The following is a 22,436-nucleotide window of genomic DNA, read 5'->3' on the forward strand; positions in this document are numbered from 1 at the left end:
ACCCTTGTGCAATTATGTTAGAACAGCTGAAAACTATTGTTCTGATTAAAGAAGCAATAAAACTGGCCTTCTTTAGACTAGTTGAATATCTGGAGCATCAGCATTTGTGGGTTCAATTACAGGCTCAAAATGGCCGTAAACAAATAACTTTCTTCTGAAACTCGTCAGTCTATTCATGTTCTGAGAAATGAAGGCTATTCCATGCGAGAAATTGCCAAGAAACTGAAGATCTCGTACAACGCTGTTTACTACACCCTTCACCGAACAGCGCAAACTGGCTCTAACCAGAATATAAAGAGCAGTGGGAGGCCCCGGTGCACAACTGAGCAAGAGGACAAGTACATTAGTGTCTAGTTTGAGAAACAGATGCCTCAAAAGTCCTCAACTGGCAGCTTCATTAAATGGCACCTGCAAAACACCAGTCTCAACGTCAACAGTGAAGAGGCGACTCCAGGATGCTGGCCTTCTGAGTTGCAAAGAAAAATACATATCTCAGACTGGCCAATAAAAAGAAAAGATGAATATGGGCAAAAGAACACTGACACTGGACAGAGGAAGATGGGAAAAAGTGTTATGGACAGACTAATTGAAGTTTGAGTCACAAAGAATAACATTCGTGAGACGCATAAACAACTGAAAAGATGCTGGAGGAGTACTTGACGCCATCTGTCAAGCATGGTGGAGGAAATGTGATGGTCTGGGGGTGCTTTGGTGGTGGTAAAGTGGGAGATTTGTGCAGGGTAAAAGGGATCTTGAAGAATGAAGCCTATCACTCCATTTTGCAACGCCATGCCATACACTGCGGACTGCGCTTAATTGGAGCCAATCTCCTCCTACAACAGGGAGGTGCTTCAGGAAGCATGGGGTGAAATCTCTTCAGATTACCTCAACAAATTGACAACTACAATGCCAAAGGTCTGCAAGGCTGTAATTGCTGCAAATGGATACACACCCCCGCCCCTCGTCTTACCAGACGTAGCTTCTCTGTCCTGCCAATGCAGTTTTTAATGTCCCGTTGGTAGGAAAGTCTTGATCGTATATATTCCGTTTTGTTTTCCAATGATTGCACGTTGGCCAATAGAACGGATGGTAGTGGAGGTTTACTCACTCGTCTATGAATTCTCAGAAGGCAGCCCAACCTCCGCCCCTTTTTTCTCTGTCTTTTCTTCATCCAAATGACAGGGATTTGGGCCCATTCCCGAGAAAGCAGTATATATTTCATGTCAGACTCATTAAAGAAAAAATCTTTGTCCAGTTCGAGGTGAGTAATCGCTGTTCTGATGTCCAGAAGTTATTTTCAGTCATAAGAGATGGTAGCAGCAACATTATCCACAAAATAAGTTACAAACAATGCGAAAAAACTAATATTTGGTTAGGAGCCCGTAAAACGGCAGCCATCCCCTCCGGCGCCATTGTCCAGATCAGCGTCTAGGGGCAACTTCACCCTACACTGATCAAGGCTGCCTGTAGGTGCACAGTGAAGACAGGTCTTGACCTGCTCTCGGAGGACTGGGGAATGATGAGTTAATGACAAAATGTGATGGAGATGTTTCTCAACAATCTTTCAGTGTTGTTTATATGTTGTCGCTATGAACATGTGCAGGATGAAAGTTAAATTAAAGTTTCCAAATCGTATTGTCAACTCTGCCTCAATAAATACCGAAGAAAACATCTAAAGTCAGTACACCAGTCGATAAGGAAGTACTCCAAGCCCTCTTGTTGTTAGTAAAGTCTAATTGTGCCTACTTGAATTTGCACCATGAGCTGTCCATTGATTGTGCCTGGTCTGCTGCTTCAAGGTTCAGCACCACAATGTAAATTACTCAAATCTGGCTTATTGTGAGGTCAATAACTAATAAATACATAATGTGGCAGAAACATTTATTTTTTTAATAAATTCAATTATGGTAGTAGCAAACTATCAAAGTGGACCTCCGGTTCTCATTCTCATCTTCGCGCTCTCCTCAAACTAAATAGAACATAGTTAAAAAAAAATTATAGGCCTAATCAAAAATAATTTTCGGAACAAACCTTTGACTCTTGAACTGCCAACGTAGTGGTTAAGCAGTGAGTAATACAGCCACGGTTTATTTACACCATTCTGGCATCTATCTTAGAAATATAACTTTGCTGTGTGCTTCTCCAAGCATGCACTTCCTAGTCTATAGCCTATAGGCTATGGATCATTGGATTGAGACCACACTAAATAGCCTATCGGCGCAATTGATATTGCACACCCAATGGAGAATCAGAGATTTTTTTGATTTTGCCTTTATTTAACTAGGCAAGTCAGTTAAGAACAAATTCTTATTTTCAATGACGGCCTAGGAACAGTGGGTTAACTGCCTTGTTCAGGGGCAGAACGACAGATTTTTACCTTGTCAGCTCAGGGATTCAATTTTGCAACCTTTCGGTTACCGGTCCAACGCTCTAACCACTAGGCTACCTGCCGCCCCATAGATGAGGCACACATCGATATATAGCCTAATAAGCAACACATTCTAAAACATTGAGAAATATTGAAATGTAATCAATTATAAATTACATGACCCTCCCCTGGACTAGATTTAAAACATACTAAACCCTCCACTTGACTGACATTTAAAAAGCATGACCCTCCCCCATTTTCCTCCAGGTAACCATTCTGTAAATTTTGATGTATCCCTAACTCATACGCATTTAGCTACTGAAAATAATAATGGGAATACCTGTGTAAATAGTTAGTTTATAGATCATTTGTAAATAAATAATTCATCAGACCAAATAAGAAAGAATGATTCATTACATATAAACTAGTATCTATATCCCACTTATACGAAGTTGTATAAACCCTAAAGATAGGTCTTAAAAAAGTTATGTCCTTGTTTCATGGTAGGTAGCCAACCCCTAACTTTTCTCAAATTTCTCTCAGAGAGGAGATAATGAACAATCAATTAAATTGCATAACAAGGCAATGTACACAGCTAGTCACCAAATGTAGGCTAGGCTACCATTTGGTTACCATCTGCCTTTGCTAGGCCTCTTTGTAAATGTTTTGCATGTAAATCTATGTGGTTGCTGACGTGTCTGTCACAAGGTGGAAATGTAATAGGTTCTAGGGTTGGTCTGGGTTGAGCAGGGAGACTGAAGCAGAGGCAGACAACAAACAGGACAGTTTTCAACATTTATTTTCACAAGGCATGGTTTCGTTTCTGTAATCAAGTTTCAACACATTCTCAACTCATTTTCACAATTCACTTAGAATGCTTAATTTCTGTATACCATTTTTCTCTTTGAGAAGGAGGTGAGGAGAGAGGACATGGGGAGTATGCAATTGGAGTTCTCCTTTGGGCAAACTCTGTCCTCAGTGAGCCGGAAACCGAAAAGTGGTCAAGGAATGTTTCAGTTCATTAGTGGAAAAACGGAAGACGGTCCCTTCCTCAATTGCCTGCTTTTGGCGAGGAAGCACAACCTGAGTCCTTCACGAAAGAGTTTGGAAATTGTTTACAGCCTTTGAAATCAGCTATTGTTTACTCGAAGTAGAAAAGCATGCAAACATTTAAAAAAAACTATATGCTAATGAACCTTTTATCTATAAAATGTCTTGTACAACTATCTAAATTAGTTTTCTATCACTTTATAAATTTATGACACACGATTGGAAAAAGAGAGTCTGATTTCATACAACCGCATCTTCGTTCACTATCCCTCTCCTAGCTACATCTCTTCAATTAGCTTTGACCTTTTTCAAAAGGACGTTAGAGAGGACAGGGGAGAGCGGATGCAGAAGTTGACCGAATCTATTTCAGAAAAGGGCATTGAGATTCTCCCAGTCATACAGCACAGACCCTGCGGCAAGGTAAAGTGACTAAGGGGACAGTTGAAATCGGTGAGGGGGACACACTTTTGGGGGGATTCTTGCATTGGAAATCTATTGAATTCTAATTATATCATGCTATACCACAATAAACATAAAGTTAAAATGCCAAAACTCTGAGACCATTGAGTGCTTTTGAAGTGACAGGTTGGCACGAAATCTATAAACCCATCTCCGCTGCACTGTATCAGCACAATGGACAGCGCCTTACGCAGTAAAGCAAGGCCTCTTTGGCAATGAATATAGGCTACAAGATAGATGGGGTAAATCACCTATTACAAACAGCCTAAATGAATGCGACCGAATACAATTAGTTTTTCTTTCCACAGTGCAGTGCATTTCAAATGCTCCATGCTTGATGCGTGCCTAGCGAATCCTATTGGTTTCATCAAAAGCTTGCTTCTAGTTAGAATACCCGCTTTGGGTGAAGGCCTTGTCTGCATTAGCAATGGACCCAATACTGAACTTTCGACATTGGAACCAAAATGCAGCATCTGCAGTAACTGAGTATTCCAGCCACTCTCCTCCTATGAAGCAGTTGATATTAAATTCATGTTTTTGGACAGAAAACATGCGGTTATGGTAGGATTCTAGGCTAACCTGGGCTGGCTCTTCCAATATCGTCAGGAACAGTCAGTGGTGGAGGGGACTGTGGAGCCATTATCCTGGTGGCATATGTGAATGGGGGGGGGGGGGCTCTGGAGCTCAGCATATGGAGCCCAGCACCATCATTGCTGCTGGGCTTGGCGGCATCCTCAATGGTTTGATTTCTGATATCCATCGTGGCAGTGGCAGATTAGCTGGTTAGCGCTAAATAGGCTAATAACACTAACACCTTTTACAGCTAACTAAGAAGGTAACTAAACTCTGTAGTGGTGGGGCGTGAGGCAGAGTTGATTGAAGCTGCTTCAACTCTAAACTTGACCCCGTCCTTTTAAATAAACAAATATGACAGGCTGAGGCTTATCTCGTTATTCATAGCCTACCACATTATTCACTAAGCAGTGTTTTTTTCACACTTTCTATGGAAACCCAAAGAGTCATATCTAACTGCCCAGTGGCTTTCCATAGCCCCCCTACATATCATTTTGTTTAATGTTATTTAACCAGGCAAGTCAGTTAAGAACAAATTCTTATTTACAATGACAGCCTACCAGGGAACAGTGGGTTAACTGCCTTGTTCAGGGGTAGAACAACAGATCTTTAGCTCGGGGATTTGATCCAGCAACCTTTTGGTTACTGGCCCAATGCTCTAACAACTAGGCTACCTGCCGCCCCAAAACACACACACACTCCGCAGCACACCCTGTCCATGGTGCTGATATAGTGCAGCGCTGATTCAGATTTCGCGCCAATCTGTCACTCAATCATTTGAAAATGTCTGCTATTTTTATATGGGGACATAAAACTAAAACACAAGTTTCAATTTAGGGGGCTTAAGCCTCCTAGTGGAGCCATGCCTGATACAGAGCAAAGTCCATTTGCCATGTGCTCTTATCGAACATTTCAGCCTTAATTTGGTATATTATTAGGATCCCCATTACCTGTTGCGAAAGCAGCTGCTACTCTTCCTGGGGTCCACACAAAACATAGCATAATAAAGAACATTTATTGACAAAAACAGCTCAACGACAGAACTACATACATTTAAAAACGGCACAGATAGCCTATATATCAATACATACACACAATTTCTAGGTCAAAAGGGGGAGAGGAGTTGCTTTATCAGTTTTTTAAAACTAGGTTTGCTGTTCATTTGAGCAATATTAGATGGAAGGGAGTTCCATGCAATAACGGCTTTATATAATACAGTAAGCTTTCTTGAATTTGTTCTGGATTTGGGGACTTTGAAAAGACCCCTGGTGGCATGTCTGGTGGGGTAAATGAATGTGTCAGAGCTGTGTGTAAGTTGATTATGCAAACAATTTTCACGTTTCTTATAAAAAAATAATTGACACAGTCAGTCTCTCCTCAACTCTTAGCCAATAGAGACTGGTATGCATAGTATTTATATTAGCCCTCTGATTACAATGAAGAGCAAGACATGATTGGTTCCCATATGGTCTAGCGGTCAGGATTCCTGGTTTTCACCCAGGCGGCCCAGGTTCGACTCTCGGTATGGGAATTAACTGTTCTAATATTGGGCTCCCGAGTGACGCAGTGGTCAAAGGCACCACATCTCAATGCTGGAGGGGTCACTGCAGATACCCTGGTTCAAATCCAGGCTGTAACACAACCAGTGTTGTTTGGGAGTCCCGTAGGGTGGTGCACAGTTGGCTGGTGTAGGCTGTCATTGTAAATAAGAATTTGTTCTTAACTGACTTGCCTAGTTAAAAAAAAAACATGGCACTATGTTCTCGGCCAGCTGCAGCTCAACTAGGTCTTTCTTTGCAGCACTTGACCACATGACTGGACAATAATCAAGATAAGCCAAAACTAGAGCCTGCAGGACTTGCTTTTTTGAGTGTGGTGTCAAAAAAGCAGAGCATCTCTTTATTATGGACAGACCTCTCTCCATCGTTACAACCATTGAATCTATATGTTTTGATCATGACAGTTTACAATCTAAGGTAACACCAAGTAATTTAGACTCCTCAACTTGTTCAACAGCCACACCATTCATTACCAGATTCAGTTGAGGTCTAGAACTTAGGGAATGATTTGTACCAAATACAATGCTGTTAGTTTAGGGATGTTCAGGACCAGTTTATTACTGGCCACCCATTCCAAAACTGACTGCAACTCCTTGTTAAGAGTTTCAGTGACTTCATTAGCTGTGGTTGCTGACACCTATATGGTTGAATCATCAGCATGCATGTACACACAGGCTTTGTTTAATGCCAGTGGCAGGTCATAAGCTCTGTTGCAACAAGGATCACCATGCCTCTGGACTACATCCCTTCCTGTGGGGAAGGGGGATTTAAATACACAATTCAATCACTTGATACGTTAACCATCCAATAGGAATGCTTGATTGTTGCACATGTAAAGTAGTGACTCCTGTGACATTCTCACCCACTTTAAAATGAGTGTTTCCTCGCAGAGTGAGTGAAAACACTGCAAAATGACACACGTGCAATATTATGTTTCACACACCGATTAGCAAAACCACTTTTTTAAATAAACCCCCCATATTTACTCAAAACAAACAACAAAGTCCCCTTGAACATAAAGGTCTCCAATACCTTCTAGCTAGCAGCTCTCCCACATGGTGTCCTAGGACACCATTCTTGTTATCGTCTCCACTGTTTCCTCTCTCCTGGTAGACCTGGGGCATCAGGTGGCCCCATCTTGGTCGCTTCAGCCCCATCGCTCACCTACTTTGAGTGGACCATTCCATCCAGCTCTCTGCGGGCCCCCATGGCAGTGTTATCCTGTCCTCTTAACTGGAACTTCCACCTCAGCTTCATCAGACCACACACATCCTTCAGCCATGTCCACAGAGCTGCTCAGTCTTCACTTATAGGGTACCTTAACACGCCAGGCCAGTTAGGTCGCACAAAGTCTCATAGACCAGCAGGGGTGGCTTCCTCTTCTGCCCCAGCTGCGTCCAGACCACCACGGGAGAGACTGCAGAACCTGGGAGGACACAGAAACACAAGACAGTAAAAGCAAAACAACTGCCCCTTCAATGGCCCAGACCCTGCACTTGTTCAGCCAAGTCTCACAAGGTAGAAAAGTGACGGGTAGAAAAGGTAGAAAAGGTTTTATAGGGACTGGGTTGAGCAAGCAGAGGCAAACAACTAACAGGACAGTTTTCAACATTTATTTTCATAAGGCTTGGTTTTCAAGTCACTGTTTCAGTAATCAAGTTAACATTCTAATTACATTTTCACAATTCAGTTAGAATGCTTAATTTCCATATACCATTTCCTCTTTACTTTTAACTTAATAACCATGCTACTTAAAATCATTAGAAAAACATACAAACTAAACCAAAGAAACAAAGGGGCACAGGAAGCAAAGCAGCCAGAAGGCAGGTGGCCATTTTTTCTAAAAAACGTTGTCATAAAGTGCTAAGTCCATTTGCCATGTGCTCTCAAACATTTCAGCCTTAAAGGGGAACTGCACCTGCTGATTTGGCCTCTTTTTTTGGCTTGCTCCTCAAGAAATACTGGCGACCATGACAGAAACCAAACGTGAGTTGACTTGGGGATGTGGTTTGATGTGGGTGTTTCTTGGGTGTGTCCTTGCCACCTCCATGACACACCCATCAGTCAGAACCTTACCTGCAGCGTTTTCCACCACTCAGTCACAACAAACAAATCTCCTGCAATGTTGAGTTCTACAGGCAGATGTATGGTGAGATTCCGGGGGAAGCTTTGGGCTTTATTAAATCCACATTGCAGAAGTTCAGCTAAGTGTGATTGAAATTTAAAGGCAATGTTCCCGCTTTAGTGGAGACTGCGTTTATGATAAACGCTGCATATGTCAGCTCAATCAATTTTGCTCTCAAGTGGCACAGCGGTCTAAGGCACTGCATCTCAGTGCTAGAGGCATCACTACAGACCCTGGTTCGATTCCAGGCTGTATCACAACTGACCATGATTGGGAGTCCCATAGGGCGGCGGACAATTGGCCCACCGTCATCCGGGTTAGGGTTTGGCCGGGGTAGGCCGTCATTGTAAATAAGAATTTGTTCTTAACTGACTTGCCTAGTTAAATAAAGGTAAATTGTTTATTTTTTTCAAGTCTGGCACCCAACTATGTACTTTGTCTAACAGAAAAACAGGGTCAACGATTGTCATCATCCCTCAATTATACATTTAGCTAGAGAAATAACAATCTCATTTGGAAGCTAATTCTATGGTTTACAGATGGCCGGTGACACCGTTACGCTATGCAACCAACTGTGACATGTTTTGCTATGGCCCTGGGTTGGTTTCAGTTTGTTGCTGCCAGTTAGTACAGTGTTGTAGTCAGACATGAGTTAGCTATTAACACGATAGCCGCATCCAATATTTATTTGTGTCCTAGTAGGCTGGACAATAGAACGAGTCAAAACTCACCCAAGGCTTAAAAATGGCCAAAGAACGTTAGTTGAGCTGCAACACCAGCGCGAGGCCATAGCAAATTAATTGATACGAACCATCGCTGAGCCTCTACTGACTGGAGTGATCCTTAGAATTCCATTTCCCTAAATGGCACCAAAAAGTGTCTACCTTGTATTTTACAACTACAATCTGTCTTTAGGATTAAGCTGAAAAATAACAACTTGTGTAGAAATTTAACATCCGCACCTTTATGTTGCCAAGTGTGCTTTTGTCGGCATAACAAAGAGGTAGAGAAAAAAAAGCTTTTGTGGCGCGAAGTTGTTGATGTGTGCAAAGGGTCCCTGGTTCAAGCCCAGGTTGGGGCGAGGAGAGGGACGGAAGCTAAACTGTTACACCAGCATGGCTCTCCATAGGAAAACAATGGGGGAGCTGTGTTCTGGGGCTAGCATTTCATGACAATGGAGTACGCTGCCCAGCCTTACATCGTTACAAAGAGGAGATTCTCATTATTAAAATGGTGTCCGACTTGAAAAAATATAAATATACACATTGCGAGATACTTGGCGAAATAGACTGGCATTTCCTTATTTCCCCAAAACAATGGCAGTCTGAAAGTTCTAAGAGCAGTCTTTTTTATATAATTAACTAAATGTATGGTGTTTTTGGTTTGTCAGTTTCATTGTTTATTGTTATGTTATAAATTGTTATTTAATGTTTTTAACTGATAAAATGAACTACAGCATTTTATATTTTGGAATTTTTAGTAATTACGACATTGGTAAGTATATACACTTATTCTGTATTACTACAATTAATAAATTATTCCAATAGATGGCAGCATAAAGACAATGAATGACATTTTGGAAGATTAGTTATCTCCCTGGATACACCACTCCCACACACAAGAAAACTCCTGCACACGTTTTTTTCTGTACCTTTCCACCTGCTAATGCAAGAGGAAGGACTGAAAAAGCATTTAACAGATTACTGTGAATTAATATAATGATCAGGGGTGTAACGTTGGTTTTAGAAGTGGGGGGGGGGGATATCCAGTTGAAGTGGAGTGTTTATCCAGTCAGATAAACACTCCAAACAACCTACCCTACCGATCGGAGGCGTGTGCATCACATTCCAATGATAAAACTGGGGGGGACAAAAATGCAATTTCAGAATGTGGGGGAAGAAGTAAGAAGAAGAGACTTGCTTGGGCCAAGAAACACGAGCAATGGACATTAGACCGGTGGAAATCGGTCCTTTGGTCTGATGAGTCCAAATTTGAAATCTTTGGTTCCAACCGCCGTGTCTTTGTGAGACGCAGAGTAAGTGAACGGATGATCTCCTTATGTGTGGTTCCCCAATGTGAAGCATGGAGGAGGTGTGATGGTGTGGGGGTGCTTTGCTGGTGACACTGTCTGTGATTTATTTAGTGTTCAAGGCACACTTAACCAGCATTGCTACCACAGTTTTCTGCAGCGATACGCCATCCCATCTGGTTTGCGCTTAGTGGAACATTCATTTGTTTATCAACAGGACAATGACCCAACACACCTCCAGGCTGTGTAAGGGCTATTTGACCAAGAAGGAGAGTGATGGAGTGCTGCATCAGATGCCCTGGCCTCCACAATCACCCGACCTTAACTCGATTGAGATGGTTTGGGATGAGTTGGACCGCTGAGTGAAGGAAAAGCAGCCAACAAGGGTTCAGCATATGTTGGAACTCCTTCAAGACTGTTGGAAAAGCAGTCCAGGTGAAGCTGGTTAAGAGATTGCCAAGAGCGTGCAAAGCTGTCATCAAGGCAAAGGGTGGCTACTTTGAAGAATCTCAAATATAAAATATATTTGTATTTGTTTAACACTGGTTACTACATGATTCCATATGTGTTATTTCATAGTTTTGATGTCTTCACTATTATTCTACAATGTAGAAAATAGTACAAATAAAGAAAAACCCTTGAATGAGGAGATGTGTCCAGACTTTTGACTGGTACTGTGTATATATATATATATATATATATATATATATATATATATATATATATATATATATATTAGTACCAGTCAATATATTTATTTATTTATTTTTACATAGAATTAAGCATAATCATTATGGCTCCAGATTGCAGGAAAAAAACTGTTTCAGGTGTTTGAAAAATGCTAAATTCAGGACACAGCCCCCCTCGGGACCAGCCCCAAACCATCCTCAGGTACTGTGCCCCTCTGATTTTTTGGGAGCATGGCGCCCCTGCACATACACGCACATACATACATACACCCCCCTCCCCCGGTCAGGTGACCTGGCACTCGAGCAGCTGTGCAGCCTCATTATCGTTCTCCATTAAACCAACACAGTCAGCCGCACAGCCACGGAAACGAGCTCTGAATACATACCGACGGAACATAGAATAAACCATACATAGGACGCGTTGTGACAATAATACGCCATGTGGGACCGTATGGCTTTGTTGCTGCTGGTTGTTGCGACCACGGCGCTAGCAGTTGAGGTAAGAAACCGGGGAAAGAAAGACGGGATAAGGCTGAGCTCCATGCCTATTCTTCTTCTCTTCCGCTGCTATTGATGGAGGGAGCAGCCGGGTGATTCCAAACCATGGGGGCTAATTACGCATGACTAGAACAAAATTAAACCAGTTATTCAGCAAGGCTGTGAACATATTCCACGCCTGAATACATGCTGGACAGCTTTTTATCTAATTTAGTCTGACTCGAAATGATAGTAGACTAGCCGGTGTTCAGATCCCTTGTTCTTTTTGCTCAGTGCTGTTATAAACTGCTCTGTCATTGCTTGAATTGAAATCTAGTTGTATAGCCTTTGGATAAGTTTTACTTTTAATAATTCAATGTGAGAAATAATTACATTTATTTTACACAAAGTAAGGCCTGATGAAGCTTTCCAATCTGTAGGCTACGGCTGAGATTCCTGTGTAGCCTATGTAAACGAACGTGATTTTGTTTCTGTGCATAATTGCGCTTCAACACAGCCTAGTCCAAACAGGTTTCTGTAGTGGCAATATTGATTATTGTATCCGGAGTTTATGGGTAATATGATCACCATTTTGTAGCCACTTGTGTAGTGTTTTTTTTCTTCTTCATGGCTCGAATATATATGAGGTGGTGGGCGTGAAAATAAACATCTACAATGGGTTATTCTTTACCTTAGATTGAGCTTTCTGTAGCCTAAAGACATAAATTACTCCCCCAAAAAAGAGCCGAAGAGTAGACCTATGACCCATTAATTCTGCACATTGCGTCCTTGGATAAGGGTAAAATCGCCTGTTTTCCCTACGTCAACCTGTTTCATGTAAGCTAGAGAATAAAGATAATGTTGTGAGACAGAAGTAAGATGGCGGCGGTGCACTGCAGCATTCCATGAACACAGGCAGAGATTTTGCACATAATCACCGATCATCCGTCTCTCTCAGGCGATATGCCATGTTGGTGTGAATTTGGCCTTGTAAAGAGAGAGACCACATTTGTTCTCTTACGACAGTCTTAGTGTTACACAAACGTTACACTGCAATTGCGGCTGAGTTGCTCCATTTGGTATGTCTGAGTGTGGGAACTGCGGTTTGAATTTAACAAATTATTGCAGGCAGTAGCGGATACATTTGATGTGGATGATGCTTGTAACAGGTCGATGCGGGTCTGTGGGCTAGCTAGGCTAACCACACAAACATTACTCTTCACCCACCTCAAGTTCAAGATGTCAATGTCACTCAGGTTTTACTAGGCCTTTTCACCTCCAGACAGCTTACATAGCTAGTTGTTGTATGTATTACCCCTAGTGTTTCTGACTATGTATCAATTGTTCTTAATCTTAGTTCAGTATAGCCAAAGGGTGTTGGTGATATTTCAACATATTAAGATATTTTAAATCAATTAAATGCCAAATAGGCTATGAAGTTGATGCTCAAACTTCCCAATACAGAAGTTCACAGTTAGTTGGTATTTCCCTATATTGTGGGTTGTCAATAATTGACATTTCATGATTATTTATTTTTTTGCAAAAAGAAAGCTGACTTAGGCTATAATGCTTTATTGCTTGGTATACACGTATAAGCCACACATTGAACAGTCTAAGGACACAGAGGGCAGGGCTCTCATGTTAATCCGGCCTTTATACAGACTGGAGTGTACGGTGTGGGAGCTGAATTCCAGTTTCCCATCCTTGAAAAATTGGTCGAAGACCAACCCAGGCAGTCTGTCAATGCACTGCAGTCATTCAAGCCCAAAGCAACACAGCCTCACGCCCATTAGCGTACATTATAACCATTGTCTCCCTTTGGCATCCACTGCTCATGTTGCAGCTTCGTCCAACCATCCATTTAAAGCGCCAGTTTCCAATAGCGCTTTAAAGGGACAATTAGCTCTATGTTGCAGTCTCTACAATTCCTACCCTTGTAATGGTTAGTTGTTGTGTGCCAATCACTGTCTCTGTTTTGGGATGTTTCTCATGCCATGCCAACCATCCTCCATCTTAAGCCTCTTTTTATGTTTTGGTGGCGGTGCCTCTTTTTCTGCCTGCCAGACAGAAATTCCTGGCCCTTTATGGTGTTGTCATGTTATGTTTGTGTTGTTTGGGCTGTTGTGTTCTCCCCACGTTGGGATGTTCCTCCCCTTTCAGGATTTGTATTTTGGACCCTCTCTCTCCCATGTCGCCACACTGGACATCCTCACCTTTAACCTGTTGAGGACAGACGTTCCGCTAGCGGAACCCCGTTCCGTCTGCGGAACCCCTAGCCAACAGCCAATGGCATCGCACGGCGCGAAATACAAAACCAACTAAAATACCAAAATTCAATTTTCTCAAACAATCAACTATTTTACACCATTTTAAAGATAAGACTCTCGTTAATCTAACCACATTGTCCGATTTCAAAAAGGCTTTACAGCGAAAGCAAAACATTAGATTATGTTAGGAGAGTACATAGACACAAATAATCACACAGCCATTTTCCAAGCAAGCATATATGTCACATAAACCCAAACCACAGCTAAATGCAGCACTAACCTTTGATCTTCATCAGATGACACTCCTAGGACATTATGTTATACAATACATGCATGTTTTGTTCAATCAAGTTCATATATCAAAAAACAGCTTTTTACATTAGCATGTGATGTTCAGAACTAGCATACCCACCGAAAAACTTCCGGTGAATTTACTAAATTACTCATGATAAATGTTGACAAAATACATAACAATTATTTTAAGAATTATAGATACAGAACTCCTTTATGCAATCGCTATGTCTGCTTTTAAAATAGCTTTTCGGCGAAAGCACATTTTGCAATATTCTGAGTACATAGCTCGGCCATCCGCCAACTTCGGGGTCACCTAAACTCAGAATTAGTATTAGAAAAATTGGATTACCTTTGCTGTTCTTTGTCAGAATGCACTCCCAGGACTTCTACTTAAACAACAAATGTTGTTTTGGTTCCAAATAATCCATAGTTATATCCAAATACCTCTGGGTTTTTTCATGCGTTCAGGTCACTATCCGAAGGGAAACGCGCGAGCGCATTTCGTGACAAAAAAATGCTAAATATTCCATTACCGTACTTAGAAGCATGTCAAACGCTGTTTAAAATCAATTTTTATGCAATTTTTCGCGTAAAATGGCAATAATATTCCAATCGGGCAACGTTGTATTCATTCAAAGAGAGAAAGAATAACATGGCGAGTTCTCGTGACCGCGCATCTCCAGTCTCACTGTCCCCAGGCTGACCACTTACAAACTCTGCTCCTATACTTTGCCCAGAGACAGCAGACACCCCATTCCACTTTCTGATGACTTTAGAGAGCCAATGGAAGCCTTAGAAAGTGTTACGTTACAGCACAGATGCTGTAATTTCGATAGAGATGTAACAGAAGGACAACAAATTGTCAGACAGGGCACTTCCTGCATGGAATCTTCTCAGGTTTTGGCCTGCCATATGAGTTCTGTTATACTCAGACACCATTCAAACAGTTTTAGAAACTTTAGTGTTTTCTATCCAAATCTACTAATTATATGCATATTCTAGTTTCTGGGCAGGAGTAGTAACCAGGTTAAATCGGGTACGTTTTTTTATCCGGCCGTGAAAATACTGCCCCCTATCCCAAAGAAGTTAAGTAATGTGTTTGTCTGAAACGGTCATGTCACCTATCCCTTTAATGGCATAGAAGGTTTTCAGGGGAGCTGATCTCAGTGAAAACACCTGGCATGGCGGTGTAAGACCGGCTTTGTGCGCTGTAACCTGGCCTTTCACATAGCATACATGGCTGGTTATCTCTTGCTAGCCCTGGGCCGTGTTCAGTTGGCATGAAATGGAGTGAAACAGGGAGTGACTTCCTGTACTTGTCCAATAAGAGATGTTTGTTTTCACGTTGCAAAACATTTTGCGACGGTGTGTCCTAATGAACACAACCCTGAAGAGCTTCACAGAGCAAATATATCATGGTCTCATCTGATATGAATTGTGCAGCAGTCTCTGGTGCAGACCACATTTAGAGGATCTCACAACATCAGGATGGGCTCCATTGAGAAGCGACTCAAGCCCACTCTTCACAATCCCTCATCTATACAGATCGGTGGTTCTGTGCAGGTGCTGTTCCATTCCAATGCTTCCCAATGAAACCTGGATGAGTTATCAGGGACCCCACCTCCAACCAGGAGAGAATGGGTGTGTTCCAGGTCATCTTTTTGCAGTCACGCTGCACACCTCATCATAATAAAGTAGCTCCTGAATCGTTAAACGCTTCTCCAGGCTTTGTGAGTTCGGTCATCTGCAATAATGATGACCTGGAACGCGCCCTATAGCCCTGCTGCTATGACAACCCCAGTGGATCACGTCTTAACTGTCAGTGTCACCGTCATGGCAGCTGCGTGACTGAAGTGGCGTGTCATGTGTATGTGTGACCTTCACGTCCGCACATACAAACCTGGAACTTGATAATCTGAGCGACCAAGCGCAGTCAAAGAGCCTGGTGGAAACTAATCAAGCTGTGATGGTTGTTTGTGGTGATTTCTGTTTTTAGGGGGCTGACTTACTGTGGCTTATAGTTTTATTGAATGAGTCCCAAATGGCACCCTATTCCTTATGTCGCCTTTCCAATAGGGCTCTGGTCAAAGTAGCGCACTACATAAGGAGTACAGTGCCATTTGGGACGTAGACATAGTCCACCGTTAACATATAGCCACAGAGTAAGAGCGAGATGGAGAGAAAAAAATAGGGAGGGCAGTAAGGTCAATATGATGTACATCGATGTATGGGACAGTGATCTGTCTGATCCGTTGATTGAGCGTACGTGGATATATTAATTAATAATACATCCGATGGCAAAATGCTCCTGACATACACGCAGACAGTTACACACATCACACTCGCTCTACATAACGCCAATACACAATCACACAAACGCAGCAGCATGTGTCTTAGGAATTATGCTGCGCACTTGTCCCTCTGACTACAAAATGGCCACTTCTTCTTCAGCCTCCTTTATTCTTGATTGATTTGACCAAATGTCTCCCAAAGCAATCAAATAAATACTCTAAAACATGTATTTTCTGAATTTCAAATCGACCCCTAGCCCCTACCGTGTACAGGCTACACACTCATGTAGATCTGACTGTTTCTGAAAGAATTTGGTAGGTATTGGTAATAGCTTACTTTTACCTTCATTTAGCTAGGGTGTAAATATCGCCATGTTGATTCCACCGATCTAACCATCCAATCCTCTCAGATCGACAGGAGTGGATAGGGAGTAGGGGGCTATTCCTTCCATCATTTATCCCTCCTTCTCCCATGTTGTTGGGTCTCTTTTTGAAATGATTGAGCTGCCCACCTCCCTCCTTCTCCTGTGTTTTGGTGGCGGCAGTGCCCTCCCCGGTCGCCTGGCACCCTTGCTATAATTAGAGCGCCGCCTCCCAGAGATATTCCTGTCTCTTCTCTCTCATGCTTTCTTCCTTTCATTCCTTCCTTTTACTTAAGTCTTTTTTTTCACTGCCTTTTTCTTCAGAATGAGCAGGCCTATGTCTTCCCTCGTTCAATATCTGCTCTTGCTCCCATTCCTCCCTTTTCATTCCCACCTTATCTCTTTTTACTGCCTTTTTCTCCAAGACAGGCCAATGCTTCCCTCGCTCAACCCTGACCAGGGTCCCTCTGTATGTTGGCCTTATGTATATTTATTGCTACATGTACTGTGAAGGGAGTTATTATATGCGTATCACTTTACAAAACTTTCAGTCAACTATGACCTGACATTTGCAGAATCGAATCATTGCTGGTCTAAATGTTGATTTAAGCTTCGACTTAATGCGGTTGCTCAAAATTGCGTTGTTGATTATAGTCTGCTGTTTTAAAATGTCTATCTCTAAAAGGTCCTCTTTGTTTCATGAACTAAATTACTTAGCAGAACTGTGAGTAGCATTGTGTGTGTGTGTGGCGTCAAGGAGTGGGATATTTTTGGCTGTGCCCTGCTATTCTCACTTCCTGTTTCCTTGTCCCCACCATTACCTGGGATGGGTTTCCTGTATTTGTGTGATGCATGAGACATACAGCCTACTGTCTGCATGACAGTAATGGAACATGGGTGTGTGTTTACATTTGAGTTTGTGTGTGCGGGCGTATTTGTCTCGCACTTGATTAGTTTTCTGTGTGTATCTCCCGTGGGTGTGCATTTAAATTTTACTTGATTTAATTTGTGTTTGTTCAGTGCCCCACTAAGATATGTGGGACGGGTAAGCAAAGCATCACTGCAAAGGTATGCTGCTGACCCCATGCATTACCTTAATTCTCAGTATGGGGAGCTAGTTCTTGGAAACATGCAAACATATATCATACTCTCATACATTGAGACTTCACATAGTAGACTCGTTCCATTGTCCTAGGCTTAGGCGGTATCCAGAATGTTATACCTTCATTCCGACACTGAACACAAGGGGTGCTGTTATCAAACCCCTCTGATACTCTGTAATTCGAAGGTTAGCAATGCTAACAAGTACATGTAAAATCCCATAGAGATCGCATTGCAAACATTTTATACAGTTTCTGACCTAAACTATGCAAGTGACTCAAAAATGCTACACAGTTTGCTGCACACACAAAACAACTATTAGCCAGCAAGGTCTCTTGATCCAAAAGGGGTTTCTCTGCTGTTACCAAGCCTCCCGAGTGGGGCAGTGGTCTAAGGCACTGCATCTCAGTGCTAGAGGCATCACTACAGACCCTGGTTTGATCCCGGGCTGTAACACAACCGGCTGTGATGGGAGTCCCATTTGGCCTAGCGTCATCCGGGTTAGGGGATGGTTTGGCCAGTGTAGGCCCTCATTGTAAATAAGAATTTGTTCTTAACCTCTTATGGCTAGGGGGCAGTATTTTCACGGCTGGATAAAAAACGTACCCGATTTAATCTGATTATTAGTCCTGCCCAGAAACTAGAATATGCATATAATTATTAGCTTTGGAGAGAACACTCCACAGTTTCTGAAACTGTTTGAATGGTGTCTGTGAGTATAACAGAACTCCTATGGCAGGCAAAAACCTGAGATGCTTCTGTTCAGGAAGTACCCTGTCAGACCTTTTATTTTCTTTGTTTGACATCTCTCCCAAAAACTAAGGATCTCTGCTGTTACGTGACACTTCGCACGTCTCCAATGGAGTCTCAGAGCCCGGGAAAAACAGGAATGACGTAATTCAAAGCCCTGGCTGAAACAAAGGAGAGCAAAAGCTAAGTGGTCACTCAGTGGACTAAGCCTTACGCTCGCGACCCGCCCCGCCCCCGGCTTTCGGTTTTTCCCTCAGTATACAGACAGGCAGATTCCCGGTCGGAATATTATCGCTTTTCTACGAGATAAATTGCATAAAAATTGGTTTTAAACAGCGGTTGACATGCTTCGAAGTACGGTAATGGAATATTTAGAATTTTTTTGTCACATTCTGCGTCATGCTCGTGGCCGAGATTTAGCGTTGGGATAGTGTCTAGAACGCACGAACAAAACGTCTTGATGGAACATAACGATGGATTATTTGGGACCAAACCTACATTTGTTATTGAAGTAGAACTCCTGGGACTGCATTCTGATGAAGAACAGGAAAGGTAAGAACATTTTTCTTATAGGAAATGTGATTTTGGTGAAGGCTAAACTGGTTGGGTGTCTAAATAGCTAGCCCGTGATGGCTGGGCTATGTACTTAGATTATTGCAAAATGTGCTTCATCCGAAAAGCTATTTTAAAATCGGACATATCGAGTGCATAGAGGAGTTCTGTATCTATAATTCTTAAAATAATTGTTATGCTTTTTGTGAACGTTTATCGTGAGTAATTTAGTAAATTGTTAGTAAATTCGCCGGAAGTTTGCGAGGGGTATGCTAGTTCTGAACGTCACATGCTAATGTAAAAAGCTGGTTTTTTATATAAATATGAACTTGATTGAACAAAACATGCATGTATTGTATAACATAATGTCCTAGGTGTGTCATCTGATGATCATCAAAGGTTAGTGCTGCATTTCGCTGTCTTCTGGGTTTTTGTGACATTATATGCTAGCTTGAAAAATGGGTGTCTGATTATTTCTGGCTGGGTACTCTGCTGACATAATCTAATGTTTTGCTTTCGTTGTAAAGCCTTTTTGAAATCGGACAGTGTGGTTAGATTAATGAGAGTCTTGTCTTTAAATAGCTGTAAAATAGTCATATGTTTGAGAAATTGAAGTAATAGCATTTCAAAGGTATTTGAATATCGCGCCACAGGATTCAACTGGCTGTTACGTAGGTGGGACGAATTCATCCCGCCGGTCCTAGAGAGGTTTAAATAAAGGTTAAATTAAAAAAGTGAATGCTTGATTTTGGAAGAAGCTAACCACTTACAGTACCTAGATAGCTACTAAATCAGCAAACCAAATACGTAACTGCAAAGCATTTAGCACATTTTAGACAGTTAACATAATTGTTATGAATTGCATACTGTAATTAGATCACCTGGCGCATGCTGCACAAAAGTGAGTGATTCAAAAGGCTCCCGTCTCTTGTTGTTGTGTGCTTGTAAACAAACACCAGGTGACTGGGGACTACTGTAACATTATTATGAATCTGACTGGTGAAATGAAGAACACAATGTTCATCTCGTAGCATATTGCACAAGTTGACTGCAGGCATTTACTTTAGTAGCTACAAATATTTATTTATAAAAAAATGCTTTTTTTCAAACACCCCGGTACACTGTATACCGCCCAAGCCTAGCTTGTACACACACACACACACACTAGGGCTGTCCCAGACTAAAAAAAAAATTTAAAAAAAAGTTGGTCAACCAAAAGTCGTCTGTTCTTTTGACCAATTGACTGGACGAATTAAAAAATAATAATAATTTTTTTACATGTAGAGAACCCTATGTGTTAATAAAATCAACTATATGCATTGAGCTTGTCTGATGCTTTAAGCGCACTGTTTGATGAAATAAGACACATGACTTGGGAGCCAGATATCTGAATAGCCATGAGAAGAAAAAAAAACTTAACCTGACCCAACCATTCTCTTGCTGACTTTTGCAGATTCTTACTCTCCGAAAGTGACCGGTAATAGGCTACATGAGGATTCGTCATGTGGAATGCAAATTTATCTTACAATTTCTACAGATCTGCGTGCCAGTTCTGGTTTTCATATTCATTTCGTACAACAGATTAATTTCATTTATAATAACGTCTTCATATCTCAATCATTGTCGTGGTTAATCAAAATTCTATGCAAATCTGAATGAAAATGATACAAACCTAAAAAGTCATTTCTGGCGCAGTGGTCTAAGGCACTGCATCGCAGTGCTTGAGGCATCACTATAAAAAATAAAAACCCTTGAATGAGTAGATGTGTCCAGACTTTTGACTGATACTGCATAAATGTGTGTGTATATGTATATATATATATATAGCGCGCATTCAGAAAGTAATCAGACCCCTTGACCTTTTCCACACTTTGTTACAACCTTGTTCTAAAATTGATTAAATAACAATCTACACACAATACCCCATAATCACAAAGCGAAACAGGTTTTTAGACATTTTTGCAAATACAAAACAAAGACATTATTGTAAATAAGTATTCAGACCCTTTGCTATGAGACTGAATTGAGCTCAGGTGCATCCTGTTTCCATTTTTTCAGAATCTACAGGGAACGCTAAGCAGTTCAAGACCCCTTGGGTGCTGCCATAGATTTAGATTAAAAGTGCCCATATCCAAGAAGGCTCAAGAATGCCACAGACAAAATGACACCAAATCACATATCTAACATAGCTTTGATTGGACTGATCATGTCAACATTGAAGCTTTTTAATCTTAGCTAGCAAGCAGTCATCATGAAACATATCGACAATCTATTGTCAAATCCTTTTCAATCCCTGTCTAAGAGAAATTATAGATAAAAACGTATCGGTGCTCATCAGCCAATGGTCATATACATTACACAAAAAGTTGGATCTCGCAAATTCAACAATGAGTGTTTGGAAAGAATCAGTGTCTAACTGCAAGCGTTGCAAAGCAAACCCTATTTTGCTTCCCTGCCTGCTTGTCGGTGGAGAGGGTGTATAGTCCAAGTCTGAGTAAGGATTTAAATCTCTTTGGAAGTATTCAGACCCCTTGACTTTTTCCACATTTTGTTACATTCCAGCCTTATTCTAAAATGAATTAAATTGTTTCCCCCCCATCAATCTACACACACACACTACCCCATAATGACAAAGTAAAAACAGGTTTTTGCTAATTTATAAGTATTCAGACCCTTTACTCAGTACTTTGTTGAAGCACCTTTGGCAGCGATTACACCATGGAGTCTTCTTGGGTATGATGCTACAAGCATGGCACACCTGTATTTGGGGAGTTTCTCCCATTCTTCTCTGCAGATCCTCTCAAGCTCTGTCAGGTTAGATGGGGAGAATTGCGACTGGGAGACCCATGAGGTAGCGAACAATTGTCCCAGTGTCGTCCGGGTTGGGAGGGTTTGGCCGGCCGGGATGTCCTTGTCACGTTGCTCTCTAGCGACACCTCTGGCGGGCCGGGTGCATGCACGCTGACATGATCACCAATTGTAGGATATTTTCTCCGACACATTTGTGTGGTTGGCTTCCGTGTTAAGCGAGCAGTGTGTAAACCTGTTTCGCTTTGTGATTATAGGGTATTGTGTGTTCTAAAATTGATTAAATAACAAAGTGTGGAAAAGGTCAAGGGGTCTGATTATTTTCTGAGTGCACTGTGTGTGTCTATATACACACGCATTTATGCAGTACCAGTCAAAAGTCTGGACACATCTACTCATTCAAGGGTTTTTATTTTTTTATATGAAATAACACATGGAATCATGTAGCTTGGCATTCTCTCAACCAGCTTCACCTGGAATTGTTTTCCAACAGTTATTCATATGTGGAGTTCCCACATGCCCACTTGTTGGCTGCTTTTTCTTCACTCTGCGGTCCAACTCATCCCAAACCATCTCAATTGGGTTGAGGTCGGGTGATTGTGGGGGCAAGGTCATTTGATGCAGCACTCATCACTCTCCTTGGTCAAATAGCCCTTACACAGCCTCGAAGTGAATTGGGTCA

At 41.7% G+C, this 22,436-nt stretch overlaps 1 protein-coding gene, 1 long non-coding RNA gene and 1 other non-coding gene across 6 annotated transcripts in view; 2 read left to right on the top strand and 1 right to left on the bottom strand.

Annotated features, from left to right (window-relative positions):
* Positions 1-5,909: 5,909 nt before the first annotated feature.
* Positions 5,910-5,981, top strand: trnae-uuc (transfer RNA glutamic acid (anticodon UUC)). The gene has a single exon. It is a non-coding gene; the product is annotated as a tRNA-Glu (tRNA).
* Positions 5,982-6,674: 693 nt separating this feature from the next.
* On the bottom strand, positions 6,675-9,339 carry LOC115195917 (uncharacterized). Of its 2 annotated transcripts, none has more exons than XR_003878777.1 (2): positions 9,097-9,339; positions 6,675-7,435 (listed from the first exon to the last, which is right to left on the bottom strand). It is a non-coding gene; the product is annotated as an uncharacterized LOC115195917 (long non-coding RNA). The 2 variants fall into 2 exon arrangements; XR_003878776.1 differs by having other exon boundaries at positions 8,866-9,339.
* Positions 9,340-11,169: 1,830 nt separating this feature from the next.
* LOC115195916 (amyloid-beta A4 protein) overlaps positions 11,170-22,436 on the top strand; it is a 42,695-nt gene continuing 31,428 nt past the window's right edge. For 2 of the 3 annotated variants that reach the window (XM_029756261.1, XM_029756264.1), the window contains exon 1: positions 11,171-11,351. In XM_029756261.1, the coding sequence (XP_029612121.1) occupies positions 11,292-11,351 (60 nt within the window). In that variant the 5' untranslated portion in view covers positions 11,171-11,291. Of the gene's footprint in view, positions 11,352-22,436 lie in introns of all 3 variants that reach the window. The other variant, XM_029756262.1, reaches the window with a different exon arrangement.

The sequence above is a fragment of the Salmo trutta genome, chromosome 6 (genome assembly GCF_901001165.1).
Source record: "Salmo trutta chromosome 6, fSalTru1.1, whole genome shotgun sequence".
NCBI lineage: Eukaryota > Metazoa > Chordata > Actinopteri > Salmoniformes > Salmonidae > Salmo > Salmo trutta.